Source organism: Lepus europaeus, chromosome 19 (assembly GCF_033115175.1).
Source record: "Lepus europaeus isolate LE1 chromosome 19, mLepTim1.pri, whole genome shotgun sequence".
NCBI lineage: Eukaryota > Metazoa > Chordata > Mammalia > Lagomorpha > Leporidae > Lepus > Lepus europaeus.
Window position 1 is genome coordinate 53,659,665 of NC_084845.1, and position 20,256 is coordinate 53,679,920.

The 20,256-nt window shown below is 59.0% G+C and overlaps 2 protein-coding genes across 2 annotated transcripts; one reads left to right on the forward strand and one right to left on the reverse strand.

Moving 5' to 3' along the window:
• The first annotated feature begins 51 nt into the window (after positions 1-51).
• On the forward strand, positions 52-2,689 carry TMEM208 (transmembrane protein 208). Its single transcript, XM_062177754.1, has 6 exons — positions 52-166; positions 706-801; positions 1,780-1,839; positions 1,926-2,062; positions 2,222-2,306; positions 2,409-2,689. Exons 1-6 carry the CDS (start codon positions 161-163, stop codon positions 2,544-2,546), a joined length of 522 nt encoding a protein of 173 aa, XP_062033738.1. The 5' UTR covers positions 52-160; the 3' UTR covers positions 2,547-2,689.
• Positions 2,690-2,788: 99 nt separating this feature from the next.
• Positions 2,789-19,783, reverse strand: FHOD1 (formin homology 2 domain containing 1). Its single transcript, XM_062177751.1, has 22 exons — positions 18,603-19,783; positions 10,332-10,438; positions 9,898-9,962; positions 9,596-9,663; positions 9,417-9,522; positions 9,233-9,327; positions 8,890-9,001; positions 8,711-8,805; positions 8,472-8,615; positions 8,198-8,355; positions 7,928-8,116; positions 6,449-6,564; positions 5,768-6,363; positions 5,335-5,490; positions 4,970-5,152; positions 4,765-4,884; positions 4,526-4,687; positions 3,957-4,147; positions 3,685-3,877; positions 3,443-3,605; positions 3,167-3,355; positions 2,789-3,073 (listed from the first exon to the last, which is right to left on the reverse strand). Exons 1-22 carry the CDS (start codon positions 18,801-18,803, stop codon positions 2,991-2,993), a joined length of 3,492 nt encoding a protein of 1,163 aa, XP_062033735.1. The 5' UTR covers positions 18,804-19,783; the 3' UTR covers positions 2,789-2,990.
• Positions 19,784-20,256: the final 473 nt, after the last annotated feature.

Consider the following 20,256-nt stretch of genomic DNA (forward strand, 5'->3'; position numbering starts at 1 on the left):
GCTAGGGGTGGGGCTTAGGAAGGAAGTGGACCCCACTTCCGTCTAGGATCCTGACGAGTTCGTTCTGCACCGGAAGTCCATGCACTGCGGATGTGGTGCCTACTAACTGCGGCTTCCCTCGCTTTCGGTTCTTTCTCCTGCTGGGTATTTGCGTCTCACCATGGCGGTAAGGAGGGCGAGTAGAGTGGGGTCCACATCGGCAAAGCGCCCCCCGGGACTGGAGAGTAAAATCCGTGGAAGGACACCAAGGGATGCGTGGTGGCCCCGGGGGGCGCCATCCCATGGCTGGACTATACTAGAACGAGCGAGGGATGGGGGGAGATGGTGGCGCAGGACCGTACCAGAACTAGAGGGGGTGGGCTTCCGTGCTAGATCCGAGCTACTCCCGTGGAGATCGAAGAGGCGCCACTCATTTCCATTCCAGAGTACCCCTGAAGGAGTTATCGGCCTAAAACTAGACTTGGCCGGGAAAGTGTTGGCCTATGGTTGGATTGTGCCAGGTCGAGTAGGAGGCCAGTCCTAGCTGAGGGTGTGGGAAAGATGGTGTGAGTCCTGGATGGGGTGGACTGGAGGAGGGGCGGGTATCCCAGGGGTTGTGTTGGGCTTGAGCACCACAGGACCTGAGGTGTCAGGGAACTCGGGAGCTAACCCTGACGGTGGGGGCAGTGAGCCGAGCTCTGACAGTGTCACATCATGTCTCTGCAGCCCAAGGGCAAAGTGGGCACGAGAGGGAAAAAGCAGATATTTGAAGAGAACAGAGAGACGCTGAAGTTCTACCTGCGCATCATCCTGGGGGCTAATGTAAGTGCCTGCCTCCTCGTTTCTGTGTCCATCCAAAGACCCAGAGCCCTCAGCGCCGTTCGGTGGCGTGGTATCTGAAAGCCAAGGCACCAGCAGAGAGCAGCATCCAAAGAGAAAGGAGAAAGGGTCCTTGCACAAGCGAAATGGAATTGAGGGCAGGAGGTCTTGCTGGATTCGAGAACCCTTCCCACCCCAATGCACAGGGTTTCTTTAGGGGTGGGCACTTGGCACAGTAGTTAAGCTGCCAATTGGGATGCCCATATTCCGTGTCAGAGCGCCTCAATTCAGCTTCCTGCTAATGTTGCCTCACCTGGGAGGCCGTAGGTGACAGCTCAAGTAGTTGGTCCCAGCCACCCACATGGGAGCCCCAGATAGAATTCCAGGCCACTGGTTTTAGCATGGCCCAGCCCAGGCTATTTCAGGCATTTGGGGAAGGAATGGAAGAACACCTTCCCCTCCCCCCCCCCCCCCCTGCTTTTCAAGTAAATAATAAAACATTTTAAAAGGATCACAAAGACTTCTTTGCTGGGCTGACTTGGTGTCAGAGGAGAGTCTAGGTATTTGTATCTTGGAGCAGGGCTCCTCCCCCAACACTAGCACAAACTGCATCTTTCCATAATCTGTTCGAATTCTTAAATTTGAGAGAGGCCCGTGGTTTGGGGTAGCTTTTTATTTTCTTATTGATTTATTGGAGAGAGAGAGAGACAGAGCTCCCATTTGCCTGTTCACTCCCTAAATATCTGCAACAGCCAGGGCTGGGCCAGCCTAAAGCCAGGAGCTGGGAACTCAAACCATGTCTCCCAGGGGGTAGAGGGACCCAATTCCTTGTGTTGTCACCTGCTGCTTTCCAGGGTGTGCACCTGCAGGAAGCTGGGGTTAGAGGCAGAACCAGGCACTCCAACTGGCTGTGTTGGCTGCTATGCTAAAACCCGCGTGGGGGAGCTTCTGACCTTGGCCTGATCCTGTGTTTGCTTACAGGCCATTTACTGCCTTGTGACCTTGGTCTTCTTTTACTCATCTGCCTCATTTTGGGCCTGGGTAAGTATCTCCTCCTAGGAGGTGGAAGAGTGCAGAGGTCAAGGGGTCAGCGCCTGGTCTTTGATGTCCCTGTTCTTGCTCTGCAGATGGCCCTGGGCTTTAGTCTGGCAGTATATGGGGCTAGCTACCACTCTATGAGCTCGATGGCACGGGCAGCCTTCTCTGAGGATGGGGCCTTGATGGATGGTGGCATGGACCTCAACATGGAACAGGGCATGGCAGAGTGAGTGTCCCCCACCGCCAGCCCAGGTGAGCGGCCCCAGGGCTGGGGCACTGGGGCCCACGTAGCCCAAGAGCCACAGCTACCTGCACCTGGAGGAGGGCAGAAGGGAGCCGAAGTGGGGCCCATCCACTGTCTTGGCAGCCTCCCTTCTATCCACAGGCACCTTAAGGATGTGATCCTGCTGACAGCCATCGTGCAGGTGCTCAGCTGCTTCTCCCTCTACATCTGGTCCTTCTGGCTTCTGGTGCGTGGGCCGGGGGCGGGGGTGGGGGTCCCAGTAAAGGGCATCTGACCCTCCCCACCTTCCATTCCTGCACATGGCCTCAAGTTACCTTTCCTCTCCTAGGCTCCAGGCCGGGCCCTTTACCTCCTGTGGGTGAATGTGCTAGGCCCCTGGTTCACGGCAGACAGTGCTGCCCCAGCACCAGAGCACAATGAGAAACGGCAGCGCCGACAGGAGCGGCGGCAGATGAAGCGCTTGTAACCGTTGACATGGCCACAGGCTGTTAGCCCTGGGTGGCCCTTAGCGGGCTGCCTGGCCCTCACGCCTGGAGCTATGAGGGGCCTGGTCCAGGGGTCAAAGCAGTCTGGAGTGTAGGATTGCTGAATAAATGGCTTAGGCTGTGAGTCCTGCCTGCGGGTGATATTGAGGGGCCAAGGCAGGAAGGGCTAGTCCTGCGGTGTTGCCCTCTGCTACAGACTCAGCCTTGTGGGGACCCTGGAAGAAAAGAGCCCTTGGATTAACTAGGAAAACTTTATTTTGCTCCACGGGTTCCTGGAGCGTGAGCACACACACATCACACACATACAGCTAATACTGCTCAAGGCACTGGCCCCTGGGCATAGAGTCCTGGAACCAGAATTCTGCTCTGGGCCCTCCTTGCTCCTGCAGGCCAGGGTCCAGATTGGTTTCCTGGAGGCAGCGCCTTCATACCTCCAGGCCAGGAGCTTTGCTCAGTCCCAGTGCCTGCACCAGGTCATCTCCCAGCCCACTCTTCAGTGTCCGTCTCACTGCAGGGACAGAGCAGGGTTAGAGGCGGTTGACAAGGTTAAGACAGGCAGCACTTTTGTTAGGGGGAGTGAAGAGGGGGACGGTGTACTCACAAGACTTGCGGTTGCCACGGGAACGCTTGCGTTCTCTAGCAGCTAAGGCTCGGGGACTGCTCCTGGTCACTGACTGCACCAGTAGGTCCATGATCTCATCTGATGTGTCGCTGGAGCCTGGTGGTTCTTCTGAGGGGGCAGTGGAGGGTCCTGCTGTGGGCGTGGCTGGGGAGCTGCTTTGTACCATGCCTGAGGGAGGCCAGAGAAGGAGATCAAGCCAGGGCAACCCTGGAACCAGATCCCCACCCGAGCGCCCCCAGCGGCCGTGGGGCCCACCTCTGCTGCGGCGGTTGTGTGTGGTGTCCTCAGGCCTGGTGGTCAGCAGACTCTTCATGCTGGCATGGCTGCTGGCCTCATCCTGGCCTGGCCCACTGCCCACAGCCACTGGCACAGGCGGGTTGCTGGGGGCTTCTCCAGCCACCCCTGAGAACTTTTCTGTCTGGAGAGGGGAGAAGGGTGGGCTGGGGTCAGGGGAAGGCGGTCCCAGGGGTGGCAGGCACACCTGGAAGGGCATCCACCTCAGTGATCATGCGTCCGCGGGTCTTGTTGCGCTCACGGTACGTGGCCCGCTTCTGCTGCTGCTGTAGCACCCGTTCCCGGCAAGTGCGGTACTCGAGTGCGAACTCGCGCAGCGTGTGGCAGAACTGCATGATGCGGACTTCGCGGGCTGCCTGCGCGGTGTAGCCCAGGTAGAGCAGGAAGGCGTGGAACCTAGGCAAGAGGGGTGGTCCTACTTGGTGTTTGAGGGGAAGTGGTGGCGATCCTGCCGCTCCCTGGCCCACTCCCCTACCTGTTACAGACACGCCGGTGCACTACCCTCAGCATGGCAACGCGGCGGCCACACTGCGCCAGAAAGTGTGTGAGGCGGGCTCGCAGGGCAGGGGCCAACTCATGCTTGGCCAGGCTCCGCAGGCTCTCCTCAGCTGCCCGGCACCGGCGCTCCAGCTGCCCCAGGTTCTCAGTCAGCTGCTCAAAGTCCACCTTGAAAGGGAGGGGATTCATGTGCTGGCCCCCCTGCCCCCCAGACAAGCCCCTACCTGAGGCAGCTTCTGTGCCAGGCTGGCCAGCCTGGGCTTGCTCCACAAGCTCCTGGTCTAGTGCAAGAGACACACACACCCACTTCCAGTGGCAAACAGAGGTTTCACAGCAGAAGGGACAGTTAAACCGAGACCCAAAGAATGAGTGGGTATGGCTAGACTGAGATGGAAGAGTGTTTCTGGCAGAGGACCTGGCACACACACCTGTGGCCTGAGCAAGCCCTGGCGCAGCAGCCCCAGTAGGGGGAAGGGGAAGGAAGCAGCCAGCAGTGCCGCACCGCACCGCGCCTTGGCCTGTCTCCGCTGTCTCGCTGGTGCTCACCTTGGCACAGCGGGTCAGGGCGGGGATTTCTGAGTAGAGGTCGGAGGAGTCGGGCCGCGTCTGGAGCACCAGGGAGCAGAGGTGGTGCAGCAGCGACTGCCGGCGCACCGTGTCTTTCACTTCTGACACCTTCTCCAGGTAACTCAGCTCAAAGCCGCGGCTCTGGAAGGACCCTGTCTGAGCCTGGGCCTGGCTCGCTCCAGAGCCCAACACCCTGGTCCTCGTGTGCCCTCACTCACCTGAGAGCCATTGAGGAAGTTGCCCACAGCCAGCAGGGTAGCCAGGATGCAGCGGAAGGTAGCGTTGTGCACCAGCTGTTCCATGCCTACTTTGAGGTCAAACAGTGGCTCTGCGATTTCCTGGTGTGGGGGACCAGGGACTCAGACTACACAGTCATCATGCTCACTTGTCCCCACTGCCTGTCCCACTCCATGACCCAAGTACCCGCTCCATGCTGTCATAGTCCAGCTTGAAGGCCCAGAGTTGCAGACGGGCAGCCAGGCCCCCGATAGAGGCGAGAGTCATCAGGAAATTCTCAGCTGGGCCCAGTGGTATGTCAGGGTTGGCCAGCTGGGCTTCCTCAATCTTCTGCCGTTCCTCTTCCGTGGGCATCATGGTCAGTAGCTTCTAAGGATGCAGCCATTGCCCCAGTAGGCTCCTCAGTGCTGGCCTGAGGCCCCAGGCATTAGTCTTGACCCCTCCCCAGGTTATCTAGGGAAACCCCAGGCCCATGTATACCACTGGAGGGACAGGAAGTGCCTACTTAGCAAAGGAGAGGACCAGAGCTCCCACCTCTCTCCCACACTCACCTCGATGCCATCCTTGCTGACAGCAAATTCATCAAAGTTAAGCAGGGCAGCCTTGATGACGTGCACTGGTGGCAGTGTAGTTAGGCCAATGTTGATGGCATTGCTGCGCTTGGGGTCCAGCACTGTGGTCATTGTCCGGCGGCCTTCTCCGGCTTTCTGCAAGGTTGGGGAAGGGACTAGCTGGAGTGAATCTACGGGGTATCCCAAGGCTCTCCTCAGTGGCCAGATGGTCCCACAACTGGGGATCTGGGATACGTAAGGCACTGGGATGAGCTGAGATTCTAGTTAGGGTTCTGCTGATCTCTTGCTGAGTGGCCTCAGGCAAGTGCCTATGCTTTTCCTTGCCTCAGTTTCCCCCAGTGGAAATGAGTAGCTCCACTGTCTCAGACCTTCCTGCTTTCTGTGGGACTACCTTGTAGATCAGTGAGTTTACCTTGGAGGGCAGCACATCCTTGGCACGGGATTCAAACAGGTGTTCCAGCCGCGCCGTGTCTACAGACACAGGCTCCAAGGAGGCCCACAGAGTGGGGCAAGGCCCAAAGCGGCTTCCAGAGCTTCCATGGCCCCCAGCCAGCTTTAGCTCCCGCCAAAAGAGCTTTACTGTCTTCCTCTTGGTGGGGAGGGCTGGGCCGTCAGGTGCTGAGGGGGGAAACGGGGCAGCCAAGGGTGGAGGTGGTGGGAAGGGGCCTTTGATGGGTGGGGGAGGGGGAGGTGGTGGAGGTGGGGGGCCTCCAGGGAGCAGGGGGGGTGGGGGCGGGACGCCTTTCCCAGCATCCACAGACTCCACATTCAACATGTCCTGGTCTTCATCTTCCCCCAGATCTGAGAAGTCCAGGTCCCCAATGCAGAGCTTGGGTACACGGGTAGGGAGCGCCTGGATGGGCTCATCCCTGGGGCTTGGTGGTGTCGGGGGTTCCTTGGGCTCAGACTCAAGGCTCCGCTGGACCCGCAGCAGGACTCGGGGGGTAGGGCTCTGGGGTGTTCTGGGTATAGGGGCTGCCTCTGGGGAGTCCCATGGTTCTCGAGTGTCTAGAAAAACGGAAGCAGCTGTCAGTTTCATGCCATCTGTGGGGCAACAGCAACGGGGGTGGACACTCTCCGCCCACCTGCTTACCTGGGTGTCCGTCAGCCTCGTCAGGCATGGCCCCAGCCAGTGCCTCTGCCCGGCCCTGGGCCAGTGCAGCCTGCTTCTCTGTTTCTGCTGCCGCCACATTCTCCAGGAACCGGGCTCTGAGGGGAAGGACGTGTCAGCCGTGGTGTCGGACACAGCTATAGCCCAGGACACTGCACATGCCTTGCTGAGCCTTTGGGTACCATCCCCAATTGCAGGCACACACAGACACACAGGGAACAGTCCATGCACCAAGCAGTCTGAGGATCTGCTCCCTTAAGGACAGCTCCCGTTCAGTCCTCACATCTGGGGAGGGTCACCACCAACCCGGGAGAAGTTCTACTTAACATCCAGCCTATAACCTTACTGCTGTTCACGTTCATGTCCACTGTCTTGATTCTGGATAAGGACCCTTAGAGCAGTAGAAGAGGACAGCTGTCCCGATGGGCACACCAGGCTGTCCTCCTTCTGTACAACTGGCAGCTTCTAAGAGCTATGGCCTACGCCCAGGGAGGGGCCTGGCAAGTGGTGGGCACCAATGTATGTTGAAATAATGAACGTGACTGCGTGCCTCCTTTCTGGCACCCTGGCTTCTCTCAGTCCTCAGTCCCTGCCCTTTCCTCGGCCATAGGTTGCTCTTCCACCCCGACACAGCACAGCAACTTCCCCTCCCTGCTGAATTCCTGAGCTGAGGACGTGGGGAACGGGCCCAGGTCAGGCATCCACATCTCCCATGTCGGACTGAAGCTGTTACAGTGTCATCTCAGGGACTGCTTCCCAGTGCTTAGTCCTTAGGTACCAAGGGGGCCTAAGTCTGGGAGAGGAGAAGCCCAAGAGTCCCCAGCTCCGGGTGCCTTGGGCATGTGGAAACCCCGCCCACCTGCAGGGGAAGCGATGCTGAAGCCCTGAGCGCATGGCAGGTGCGGCCAGCTGGCCTCTGTACTTACTCCAGCCTGGCCTGCCCAGTAGGGCACTGGGGGACAGGTGGGCTCTCAGGGGTGCTGGGCAGGGGGACAAGAGGAAGAGATGGTGACTGTGGCGCCTCTTGCTCACATCCACACAGCGCTGGGCAGTGCTATCAAGTTTTCCTTCCCAAGCACAGTGGGAAGAGGAGGTGGGGGGTGGCATGACACAAGGAAACAGGAAGTGGAGAACCTGACATGAAGCAGGACAGGGTACAGACCGAGAGAGTGACAAAGAAGCAGACAGAGCAGCAGGGATGGGAGGCAGATGACAAGACAGGCGGAATGTCGGGGAGATCAGAGAAGCCGCAGGAAGAGGAGGTCCGGTCACGGCCGAACCCTGCACCCCCCCCCCCCCCCCCCCAGCACTCACTTACCAAACGGGAGCAGTTTGGTGAAGTCTGGAAAGAGAGAGAAAGCACGCGTTTGGGCAGAGGAGGTTGAAGGCCCATGGAGGGGCACAAAGCGAAGGGACAGTCGGAAAGAGGACTCCGGGGGTGGCCTCTAGCTCCTGTCTTACTTGTAGACGCTCCTCTCACTAGAGCTGTCGGCTGACGGCGCCGCAGAAATGGTAGGAAAGAGGTTCATGGAGGTACGGAGGCCAGAGGTAGGGCTCACAGGGCTCACAGGGCTGGAGGCTGGGCCGGCCAGTGGGGCGGGGCTCGTGACGGAGGAGGAGGAGCCTGTCGGGGAGGCGGAACCTGTGGGGCTGGAGGCGGGGCCTGTCAGAGCTCAGGGCCACCCGCTTGGCGGATCCAACCCCTAGGCATCTACCTGGATGCGTGCTTACCCAGGTTCCGGGGCACGCACAGCACAGCCCCCGCCTTCCAGAGATCTGCGGCTCCTCTTGCCCTCCTCTGAAGATGGCTTCCGTCGCTCCCGCCGCCCACCTGCAGCTGCAGCGGCTGCGGCTTCCTCCAGGTCTCCGTCCTCCAACCGCAGAGCGCTCTAGGTGGACCGGGACAGGAGCTAGTGTTAGAGACCCACATAGGCGGGCAGGGCTCCGGGACACTGCACCTCTGCTTCTGTCCTCCCCTGCCCCAGGGTCTGGCTGCAGGCCCCACCTCGTAGAGCATGAGCTGTGTGCGCAGGTCCACGTCAGTGCCCGCCGTGCCCAAGAGGCGTTGGACCAGGGCCTCCATGCCCTGCTGCTCCAGGGCATCTGTCACGTCGTAGAAGGAGTCCTGGTCTGGGAGCGCAGCCAGCGTCTGCAGGGTGAGGATAGGAAGGCCAGACTGAGGCTGGTGGGGACCAGAGGTCAGGAGCCCACGGGGCCCAGGGTTGGTGCTGGTCCCGTCCACACCTTGTTGATGAGGGTGACGGTGTACACCAAGAGCTCTGGGTCAGCACCATTTTTCTCCTCCAAGATGGACACCAGATTGGCCCAGGGAAGAGCACCTGGCACAGAGAGGGGAGCAGTCAAGGGGAGACAGGTAGGCGAGGGGGCTCTGAGTTGGGGGTGGGGAAGGGACAGGCTCTGACCTGTGATGCTGGCCACAGAGTTGACAGCCCTGATGAGGAGTGGCGCATTGTTCTCCGCGTATTCCACAAACACCAGCAGCAGCTTCAGGGCCGTTTTCACCACCAGGCGGGACTGGGGGGAGAGGTCACCAAGTACGAGTGGGGCTGAGACCAGATCTCCGCCAGCTCTGGGGCTAGGCCGGAGAAGACAGTCTGGCCAGGCACTCCCTGGCTCCAGGCCCAGGTGCTGAAGTCTCTTCTAGGCTCAGACTCACTCATTCCAGCCCATTTTGCAGAAGAGGAAACTGAGGCCAAGAGAGAAGCCGTGGGAAAAGCGTGCATGGCTGGGTGGAAGGCTACTTACCAGGCTGGCACACAGGGTGTACAGCCACTGCACGGTCTCACTGTGGGCTACCACCCCCAGCATCCCATCCACAAAAAGCATCAGCTGGCCCAGCGCTGGAGACACAGGGATGGGAAGAGGTCAGTGGTGTGGTGGGGGGGAACACGGGGGCAGAGGTGGTGGGAGAGGGAGGAGTGGGGCTGACCTCGGAGGATGTAGGTCTGGTAGTTGTGGTCGGCAGCAGCACCCACACGGATCAGGCAACTCAGCCCCTCCGAGTGCACGAATTCAGGTACCAGGTCCTTGTCTTCCTGGAGGTACCATGGGGGCAGTTTAGGGAAGCCTGGGCTGGATACCCAGCCCCAGGCCACCTCTGGGCCTCACCTGGAAGATCTGCTTCAGTGAGAAGAGGGAGCGGCGGAGCTCAGGGCCACTGGAGCCATACAACTTTTCTGCAAGGGGTGGTTGGGATGAAATCCTCAAGGGGACACAGACACCATCTCCCTCCACCATGACCCAACCACCAGTCCCCACCAAAGGAGAGTCTAGCATTCCTGAATCACCACCCCTCCCCACTCCATCTCTTCTTTTGCTCCCTGGCCCTAGAAGGAGAGGTTAGGGTAGGGAGGAGAGGGGCTAAGGGCTGGGGGTGGGGGGCTGCAAAGGGACCGCCCTCACACACTCACCCAAGATGGCACTGACCCTCACAGAGAGCTGGGTCCGCAGGATGAGTGTGGGCTTCCGCCCTTTGCTGAAATCAAGCGGCCTGGTCAGCAACTTTAGCCCATTCCCCAGGGTCCCTCCCCACACACCAACGCAGCCCTGGCCCAGCTCCCTCCTCCCCAACTGTTCCTCCAAGAGCCTGAGGGTTGGCCAGACCAGAGGGTTTGTGTAAACACAGGCATCTCAGGTATGCTGGAGAGCTCCTGACTCCTGTCCCAGGCAGCAGGTAACACTAGCCAGGCTTTGGGATTCCCCTGCTGCAGTTCCCTGGGGTGGCAGGAGGTGACCTATGGCCCAGGCTGGAGATGGAGTGGCTCAGCTGTTGCCACCTGAGCCAGCCCTTGGTAGGGGTGAGGCTGGGGGTTGGCCTCACTTCCCTGGCTCCATCAGCTCTTACCTGATCTCTTCATAGAAGCCCTCCAGCATCTCCCGCTGCTCTTCCAGGGAAAGCTCGGGATCCAGGTAGTATCCAGAGGGAGACACTTGCAAGGCACAATCCTCTAGCTGAGGACAAAGGGAGCAGCTGTCAGGGCTGTGGAAGAGGTGACAGGGGATCCTGTGATCCCCTGGCACACAGGGTGTACCCTGAAGTTTAGCAGTTGTTTCTTTTATTTTTTAAAAAAATTTATTTTAGGCTGGCGTCGTGGCTTAACAGGCTAATCCTCCGCCTTGCGGCGCCAGCACACCGGGTTCTAGTCCCGGTTGGGGCGCCGGATTCTATCCCGGTTGCCCCTCTTCCAGGCCAGCTCTCTGTTATGGCCCGGGAAGGCAGTGGAGGATGGCCCAAGTGCTTGGGCCCTGCACCCGCGTGGGAGATCAGGAGAAGCACCTGGCTCCTGGCTTCGGATCAGCACAATGCGCTGGCTGCAGCGGCCATTGGAGGGTGAACCAATGGCAAAAAGGAAGACCTTTCTCTCTGTCTCTCTCTCTCACTATCCACTCTGCCTGTTTAAAAAAAAAAAATTTTCATTTCTTTGAAAGACAGAGTTACAGAGAGAGGTAGAGACAGAGAGAGAGAGAGAGATCTTCCATCCACTGGTTCACTCCCCAGATGACCGCAGGTGCAGGGACTTGGGCCATCTTCTACTGCTTTCCCAGGCCATAGCAGAGAGCTGGATCAAAAGTGGAGCAGCCAGGACTCGAACTGGCGCCCATATGGGATGCCCGTGCTGCAGGTTGGGGCTTTAACCCACTGTACCACAGCCCCAGCCCCAGCAGTTTCTTTAGTGCCTATTATGTGCAAAGCCCATCTGTCTTGGGCACCAGGCTTTCTTGTCCTTTGTACATTCCAGCTCCTCTCTGGCTAACACCTACCCATTCTTTTGGTTTAGGATTAGATAAATATTGTTGGAAAATCTCACTGGAGCCCCTCAGGCCAATACCCACCCCTACCCTGTGTGGGCTTCCCTCTGAGACTTTCCATACAGTATTATAATATCTTAACTCCAGTTGCCTTCTCCACTAACTGTTCTCTGGGTCAGGCACCTGCCTTTCTCCTTGCTGTATCTGCAGAGCCTAGCATAGCACCTGGCACATAGTAACTGCCTGCTAAAGGCTTGTTCAAGCAGTGAACGCAAATGTAAATGGGAATGGAGAGAAGATGGGAGGAAGTTCCTGCCTTCGAGGAAGCTCACAGCCCTGGGAGGTGATAAGCAGCAGCCACAAAGCATTAGCCCAGAGGGAAAGTGTTAAGAGTGTGGGAAAAAAAAGCATGGAGAGCTGCAAGCCCGGCTGGGAGAGGCTGTGTGTGTGCACGGCTGGGAGAGGCTGTGTGTGTGCACCTGTGCTCCACTCCCGCAAGCACACAGCTCTTCTCCTCTAGTCCCGCTAGGCCCCCAGGGTTTTTGCCTTCCCCTCAAAGCAGGTGCTGTTAACAATGGTCCTAACAGGACTTCAGAGGCCTCCAAGAGGCGTATTACCAGCCCAATAGTCAGCCTACAGTGGGACCCTGAAACCTGCATTTGTAGCAGGAAGGCATGTGCTCTGTCATTGTATCCACTTCCCGTGTTTCCCTCTCCCCCTCCCCCAGCGCCAGTCATGGCACGTGGCCCCCGAGTGCCTGTTGAGGCCTGAGTGAGGTGGCTGTGGAGTCCGAGAGCTGCACTTTGCTTCTCCCAGACACCTCCCTCATGGCACAGGGCCACATGCAGGGCTTGGCAGAGGCCCCTCCACTTGAGTGTCTCTGGCCCTTGAGGTCAGGCTGTGGCCCCAGGAGAGCCCACCTCTGGAGAGACAGAGGGTCTTCCGGCTCCATCTTGCTGGGAAAGTCAACTCCAACATTTGTCCCACTGTTTGGTCAGTCCTGCCCTGCCCTGGACCCAGCCCAAGGGTTTCTAGCTGCCCTGGGTTCCCTGGGGGGGAAGGGAGTCCAGCTCCTCCTCTGGTCCCTATTTAGCACCCCTGCCAATGCCTCAGGGTCTGACCTGGCTCCTTCCTGGCAGCTTAGCCTGTGGAGCCCTTGGGTGACCCCCCTCCCCCGGCCTGGGACATGGGACACATGACAAACACTCCAGCCTGTTCCCTGTCCCACTTCCTGCCTGGCTGCCTGCCCTCCCCTGGGCGCCTTGGGCGGGTCTGGCCTCTCTCCCCTCCCTGGGAGCAGAGTCATCTACTGGGAACAGGCCTGTGAGGGGGCTGCAAGGCCGCAGGGCTGGGGTATCTTGTCCAGGGCCAGCTCAGCTGAGGGCAGCCCCACATACTGCCTGGTCCCTCTTTTTTGACAGGCAGAGTGGACAGTGAGAGAGAGAGACAAAGGTCTTCCTTTGCCGTTGGTTCACCCTCCAATGGCCGCTATGGTCAGTGCGCTGTGGCTGGCGCACCACACTGATCTGAAAGCAGGAGCCAGGTGCTTCTCCTGATCTCCCATGGGGTGCAGGACCCAAGCACTTGGGCCATCCTCCACTGCACTCCCGGGCCATAGCAGAGAGCTGACCTGGAAGAGGGGCAACCGGGACAGAATCCGGCGCCCTGACCAGGACTAGAACCCGGTGTGCTGGCGCCGCAAGGCGGAGGATTAGCCTATTGAGCCACGGCCCCTGGTCTCTCTTCCCACGTGGTGACTCAGCAGCAAACTCTACCCCGGCCCTTCCCCCACCCCACCCCACCCTGAGCTATGTGTCCCTCCACCTTGCACTGGAAGATTCTGTAGAAAAACATACCTCCCCTGGAGCCACTTTCCCCCTCAAGAATCTCCCCAAATTTAGATGAGCTCATTCACATGAACGTTCATGAACCAGACTAGTTTTAGGTGCAGAGGACATAGCAAGAACAAGACACTGTCTCTGCTTTCTCTTCCTTCCAGTCCAGTAGGGGAGACAGACAGGCTTGACTCAGAAACAGCTCACAAATAAATATCGGATCACAGCTTCCAATAGGTGCTAGGAAAGGAGGGGGCGGAGTGCTGTAAACACTGTAGATGTTGGACAGGTAATCGTATTACTCCTGGTAACTGCGTACACACCCAGGTCAGGAATGATCACACAGTTCAAAGTAGCACTGCCACAGGATGGGTAGGCCTACCGTGCTCTCTCCTCCTGCACGCACACATGCATGCTCCCATCCCAAGGGTTCACAGGATGGCCCTCTGCTAGGATGGTGGGATACCTGACTCCACTTGGAGCAGGACAGGTCCCGAGGACACAGCCATCCCAATGACTGTGACAGAGTCCCCCAGCTGTCTGTACTGGGTGGAGGTTGGGCCAGCGGGTCAGGCAAGCAGCCCAGAGGAGACTTCCGGTCAGCAGGATGGCACTTGTCTCTCACAGCTCTGGCTCCTTCCTGGGGTCATCACTTTGAGAGCCAAACCCCTGGGCCTTATTTCTCACACCCTGGGACTTAGCCAGGCCTGAGTAAGCCCAAACCCTGCTGATGGAGCTTAGGGTCAACACAAAGCATGGCCCCACACCCTCCACTCCCTCCTGGCTCTCGTCTCCCTCACTTCTCTGGTCTCTATCCTCCCTTCCTAGGCTGGGCCCCTTACTACAGCCTGCAGTCTCAGGCTTTCTTGGCAACCCAAATCAATTGGTTACAAGGGGCTTTATATACAGGGGACCATAGCATCCACTCTCAGATTTTTTTTTTTTACAACAATATAATCCGTTGAGAATGAACATACCAGGGGCATGAAACAAGGAGATGAAGGAGAGGGCAGAAGTATATGCTGAAGGACTCTTGTTGTAGAAAATAATTGGTTAACTGCCTCTTTTGACTTTTATAAACATAGGATACTCACTTTGAAGATCTTTCTGGGGCTTGGCCTGGGGCTGGCGCAGTAGGTTAAACCACTATCTGCAATGCTGGCACCTCATATCAGAGCATCAGTTTGAGTCCCAGCTGCTTCACTTCCAAACCAGCTCCCTGCTAATGTACCTGGGAAGGCAGTGGATGATGGCCCAAGTGCTTTGGCCTCTGTTACCCACATGGGAGACCTGGATGGGGTTCCAGGATCCTGGCTTTGGCTTGGCCCACCTGGCTGTTGCAGCCAGTTGAGAGTGAACCAGCACATGGAAGATCTCTTTCTCTGTGTAACCACCTTTCAAATAAATAAATCTTTAAATTAAAAAAAAACAAAAACAAAAACAAACAAACAAACAAAAAAACAAAACCTCCTTTCCTGCTGTCTACTCTCCAACTAGGATCGTGACTTCCTGGATGAGATGACATGGATGACCATGGGGAGGGAAATCTACATTAGATATACTTCCTCTGTGCAGGACACTGGGCTGCCTATTTCAACTGGTCCTCTTGATAATCCTTTTGCAGGGGAGGGAAAGGAACCTCAGAAAAGCAATGAATCGTCTCAGGTAGCACAGCCAGGAATGGTAGCAGAGCTAACAGAGTCAGATCTTGGAAGTTATCAAGGGAACCATGGAGGGGAGGGGGAGTGAGAGCTGGGGCCTGCAGGACCGTCAAGGGCTGAAGAATGGCCCTCAATTTTCTGGACTCTGCAAATACCCTAAACTGGCTCTCCCAATTCCAGCAAAAGAGCACCACACATACACTGTACACACGAGGGCAACAGTGCCTGTCTCTGCCAGAACTGTGGTCCTGGAGTCCCTCACCAGGCTGCAGCCCAGCTACTGTTACCCAGAATGACCACCAGATAGGACATGCTGGCCCCGACACCCCAATCTTCTACAGTCTTCCAAAGAGACTCCCATAGCAGGGGTCTAAAAAGCATAGTTCATCACCAGAGCATCCCAGCCGCCCGTTAAGAATCCCTGGGGACCCCTCCAGTTGTCCCTATCCCAGCAGTTCAGGCTCACACTTCAGCTTCCTGGTCGCAAGGGCTTCTGAGGGGTGGATAGAACAGGTGTGGGCTGAGGTGGGGGACAGAGCCACTCCTGAATGCTCTGATTTTTAGCCTTAGCTAGGAAACAAAGTTGCTAGTAGGGGCTGGCACTGTGGTGTAGTGAGTAAAGCCGCTGCCTTCAGTGCCAGCATCCCATATGGGTGCGGGTTCAAGTCTTGGCTGCTCCACTTCTGATCCAGCTCTCTGCTACGGCCTGGGAAAGCAGTAGAAGATGGCCTAAGTCCTTGGGCCCCTGCACCCTCGTGGGAGACCTGAAAGAAGCTCCTGCCTCCTGACTTTGGATTAGCGCAGCTCCGGACATTGCAGCCAATTGGGGAGTGAACCAGAGGATGGAAGACCTCTCTCTCTCTCTCTCTCTCTCTCTCTCCCTCTCTCTCTCTCTCTCTGCCTCTCCTTCTCTCTGTGTAACTCTGACTTTGAAATAAATAAATCTTAAAACAAAGTTGCTGGCAATGACCAGATTTCTAGGGCTAGCCTCACTATCTGGCCCTTGCAGCAAGGTTAGAGAGCATCCCAGGTTCCTCTGCCCAGAGCCCAGGGAGAACCCAGCGCTGACTCAGATAGGGCAGAGCTTTGGACCTCAGGGACAAGCTCCCTGAGGTCCCCCCAGACGGGAGGGTGAGCCTGAGCAGCTCTGGATTAGGAGATGAGCGGCGGGGGCAGGTCCCTGGGCTGGGAGAGCATAGAGGGGAGAAAGACACTGCCGAGTTCCCCTGGGGACACTAGGCCTGGCCCAGGACACTGCCAGTCTCTCCCCCACCAACCAGGGCCAGGAGATGAGTCAGAGGCTGTGGCCAGGAGCTTCCTCCTAGACTCGGAGGAAATGAGCAAGGCTTTCTCAGACCTGCAAACTCTGAATCTTGTAAAAAGGAAGCCCCTAGGGGAACTCTGGAGCTAGGCATAGCCCAATGTGGTGGTGGGGCGGAGCCTCAGGGAGAAAGTAGGTGGGCCTCTGTGTATCAGCAGGGAGGGGGCAGGGACTACAGGCATGGTGAGGTCCAGTGCCCAGTGTTGAAGGGCAGAAGTCACTTGGTGTGTCCTGCTGCCAGCTAGACAACTGCACAGAGTGAAGCAGTGAGTAGTGGAGAGCCGGTCTCTTATTTCTGCCCTGCAGCCTGGGGTAGGGACGCCTGGGTTTCTCACCACCTCTCCTCTGCAGACGCGCCTCTGGGGTATCATCACTTAATAGGACGAGGGGAGGAACCAGCTGTTGCCATTTCCTGCAAGGAGGAGTCTCGCTCCCCCCACCCCCCAGCTTTGTGATGTCCCTGCCTTTGCTCTCATCTCAGTCCCTCTTCCTCCAGCCTTCTATTTTGGGGCTGTGGTCACAGTTTATATTTGGGAAGAGCACATCACAGTGCATCTGACCATTCCTGGCAAATCTGCCAGCGCCAAGGAGTCCTGTTTGACTCCAGGCACTGTGGTAACCTAGTGTGCCTGTCTCTGAGCACCATAGCGTCCTCAGCCATGGAGCAGAGGACAAATGGCAGAGCACTTGGTATGGTAGGGTGCAGAGACGGTTTCTTCTCTTCTTTTTAAACATTTACTTTTTATTTACTTGAAAGGCAGAGTTACAGAGACTGGAGGAGAGATCTTCCATCCGCTGTTTCACTCCCCAAATGGCCGCAAGGGCCAGGGCTGGGCCAGGCAGAAGCCAGGGGAAGCTTGGAGCTTCTTCAGAGTCTCCCACGTGGGTGCAGAGCCACTAATGTGCTTTCCCAGGCATATTAGCAAGGAGCTGGATCGGAAGCGGAGCAGCTGGGTTTCCAACCAGCGCCCATTTGGGATGCTGGCCTCCCGGTGGAGGCTTAACCACAACTGTGGCTATGCCACAACGCAGGCCCCAGGGATGGGTCTCTAAATGAGGGGGAGCAGGGGGAGTGGTGGTGGTCCTGAGCCTCTTTCCTGCAGCTGATTTCCCATCTCTGCCAGTGGGAAGAGGGATGTCGCGGCTAGGTCTTGTCCTGAAGTAAGGCGGTGGGAAAAATACTCTCTTTAATGCTACATACTTATTTCTGGACCAGGAGCCCAGGGGCAGGACTGGCTCTGTGCAGCACCCATTCCCCCCCCTCCCAGTTTTCATCCTGAATGGGAGGTGACTTCTCACCTTGTTCTGGGCCCACCTCAGTTTGCTCCTCTGAAAAACGATGAGATTGATAGGGGGCTACATGGAAGTCTGGAGGTGGGCAGTATGCTGCAAGCCTTCCAGCTATGGCCTTGCAGTAGGGTCTGGCCTCGACACGCACCACTCCCCAGGACAATAATCTCCCCACTCCTCCCGCCAGCGCTCGGAGGCGGGGCTGGCCGCAGCCGGAGGAATGCAAGCTGGGGGCCTGGCGCCCCGAGCGCATTCCATGGGAGACCCCGGGCCCAGGGGGCAAGTTTACGCAACCGGGCGCCCTGCTGAGGCTGGGAGCAGGGGAGGCGCCCCCGCCGCCTCTCCCTCCTTTGCCACTCGTAGGAGCGGACTGGCTGGTGGGGAACTCCGGGGGGTGGCAGTAAGCCTCTGAGAGTCCCGGCCCGGAAACAGCGCGCCGCCGGAAAGGGCTGACTGCGGGGGGCTGAAGGCTGCTAGCGGGCGGGGAAGGGAGGCTGGCCATATGGAAAAGGGCCTCTTCCCGCACCGGGCACAAGTCGGCTCCCGGGCGCTGGCGAACGAGGGCAGGCCGGCGGTTTAAAATTAGCCTGGCCCGCCCTCTCCCTTCCCGGCGCGGGCCGACGGGCGGCGAGTGTACCGGGAGGTGGGGCGGTGACTCAAGGGCTTTTCTGCTCCTCCCACGCTCCGCGTATCCCGGACCCGACCGCTCCCCGGGGACTCCACTCATCCCGTGGGAGTGAGTGCTCAGCCGGCACTCCCAGAGCGAGCCCCCCACATGCGGGAGCAACTCTCAGCGGCAGGACCCAGGCCAGTCCTGACACCTCTCAAAGCCTTTGCCACCACCAGAGGCCCCCAGGGCCCGCCCCTCCTCGTGGTCCCGCCTCCTCACCTGAAGCAGGTGGAGGCAGGTCCCTCCCTCGGCTCTGATCCCGGGTCCGCTACAGCCACCCTGAGTGGGGTAGCTGCCCAAGCAGCCAGGCAGCGAGTGGAGCCCGAGCATGCCCCCGGGCGTGCCCCACTTGGAGGAGCAGCCAGGGGGCACAGACCGCAAGCTCCCATCTCTCCTCTGCAGTTTCCCCTCAACTTGGGAATGGGGCCCCGGGCAGGCGAGGCAGCGTGGACCCTGGGCTCCAACCCAAGACCCTTCTGGGGGCGAGTACTCGCTCCAGCCTCTCCCCGAGGGGCACCTCCCACGGGCTTTCAGGGAGCCGACTCTGAACCCCCTGATCGCCCCAACCTTTCTTCGACTCGCCCCTCACCTTGAGCGGCGCCCCGAGCAGGCGATGCAGCGTGGGTATCTGCGCGCCCAGGGGCAGTGCCCCGTCCAGAGTGCAGGTGGGGGCCCGGCGCGGCTCCGGGAAGTTGGCGCATGCGAAGGGGTCGGTGTCTTCCAGGTACTGCACCCTCACGGTCACTAGTGATGCCGGCTCTCCGTCCCCGCGGTCGTCCCCGCCGGCCATGGCTCTGCCACCGGCCTCGCCGCAGCTTCGACTCAACTCTCTCTGCTGTTTGGTCCGGGCCGGGCCGGACGCCTCCTGAGGGGCGGGGCTGGGGGGGGCGAGGAAGAGGGTGGAGCCAAGACGAGGCCCTGGCGGCTCGGGGGGCGGGCGCGGAGAGCGACTGCCGGAGGCGGGGCTTGCGCCAGCCACTCAGAAGGCCCGGTGGTGATCCCGTTAGTTCAGGGGCTAGGAGGGCGGGAAAGCCCGCGCCCCGCCCCCGAGAGGGCCCTCAGGGCGGTAGGCTTGCTTTGGGCTTGGAGTAGGTGAGGCCGCGCCCTCTTTGAGGGCAGGTTGCAGGAAAGCTTCTTCAGACAGTGGCTGGCCAGGTTTCCTTCATTTAGGAACTAAACGGCCTTCGTTCTTTCAGTTTTCGCACGGATTGGATGTGTCGCTCTCACTTGGGAAGAGCAGTGGGAGGGGTCCCTTTCCGTGCAGAGCAAGCAGTGAGAGATTTCACTCAGCTTGAAGGATCAGTTCAGTAACCGGTGGGATGCAGGGCAAGTGCACTTCAGGTTCGGGAATGGGATGAGCCAGTAGAAAATGTTCCCCTCTGGGGGAAGAGGTGGGATGGGTGCCCCCCCAGCCTGGATGCAAAGTGGAGATGACTTCTGGGGCGAGATGAGTCGAATGCCCCTGAAATTTGTGGAAAATTTGGGTGGACCCCTCCTAGTTGAAAGGTAATCAATAGGCTTGGTTTTCCATAGGTTTCCGCTTAGTTTACATGGAAAAGGTGGGACGAGTTCCCTGTAGTTTGAGGGAAGAGGATGCCCGGATGCCCCTCGTTTTGGGAGACGAAGAACAGCCTCCTGCTGCGCGCATTTTGGGCCTCGGAGTTTCCAGGCACGTTGGGGGCAGTGTCGTCCGTCATGGTTTTCTGCGAGCGCGCAGTGCGCGTGCGCAACTTTGGTCCGGGCGGGGGCCCGAAGGGGGTCCCAGGCTCCAGACGGCGGCGCGCAAGGCGGGCGCACACTGCCCCCTGCCGTCTGCACCTGGCCGCGCCGGGGCCCGTGGTGTCAGCTGCAGGGGCTGGCTGCTGGCCGCCGGGAAGCACTAGCCAGGACGCCGCGCCACTCTTGCCCGGACCCCGCCTTCCGCGGACCCCCGCCCCTCCCACGGCGAGCTGCCCCTGGAGGGCGGTGGCCGCTCACCTCTGAGTCCGGGAGAGGGTTGATTTGGGGAAGATTTGGGCGGACGGACTCGAAGGAGTAGGCTGCGGGTCTTGGGGGAGGGCTGCACTAGGGGATTTTTGCAGCAGGGACTGGTTTAGAGGGGATGGAGGAGGGGGTATCGGGCGTCCGGGGCAGGGTCTCGGAGTCTGGACCTGGCTTGGGGGTAACGGAGCCTGGATTGGGGGGTGCGGGCCCCACGTGCCTGTGACGCGGGGGCGCCCGGTAGGCGGCGGCGGCGGCGGCGA

Coding starts and splice junctions, on each gene's coding strand:
- FHOD1 (XM_062177751.1), bottom strand. CDS start 18,803: ATGGCCGGCGGGGACGACCGCGGGGACGGAGAGCCGGCATCACTAGTG. Junction 8,117..8,197: donor GTGCGTGCCCCGGAACCTGG/GTAAGCACGCAT, acceptor CCCCGCCTCCAG/CCCCACAGGTTCCGCCTCCC. Junction 6,565..7,927: donor AGTGAGAGGAGCGTCTACAA/GTAAGACAGGAG, acceptor CCTTCCCCTCAG/AGCCCGGTTCCTGGAGAATG.
- TMEM208 (XM_062177754.1), top strand. Junction 1,840..1,925: donor CTGCCTCATTTTGGGCCTGG/GTAAGTATCTCC, acceptor CTTGCTCTGCAG/ATGGCCCTGGGCTTTAGTCT. Junction 2,063..2,221: donor ATGGAACAGGGCATGGCAGA/GTGAGTGTCCCC, acceptor TTCTATCCACAG/GCACCTTAAGGATGTGATCC.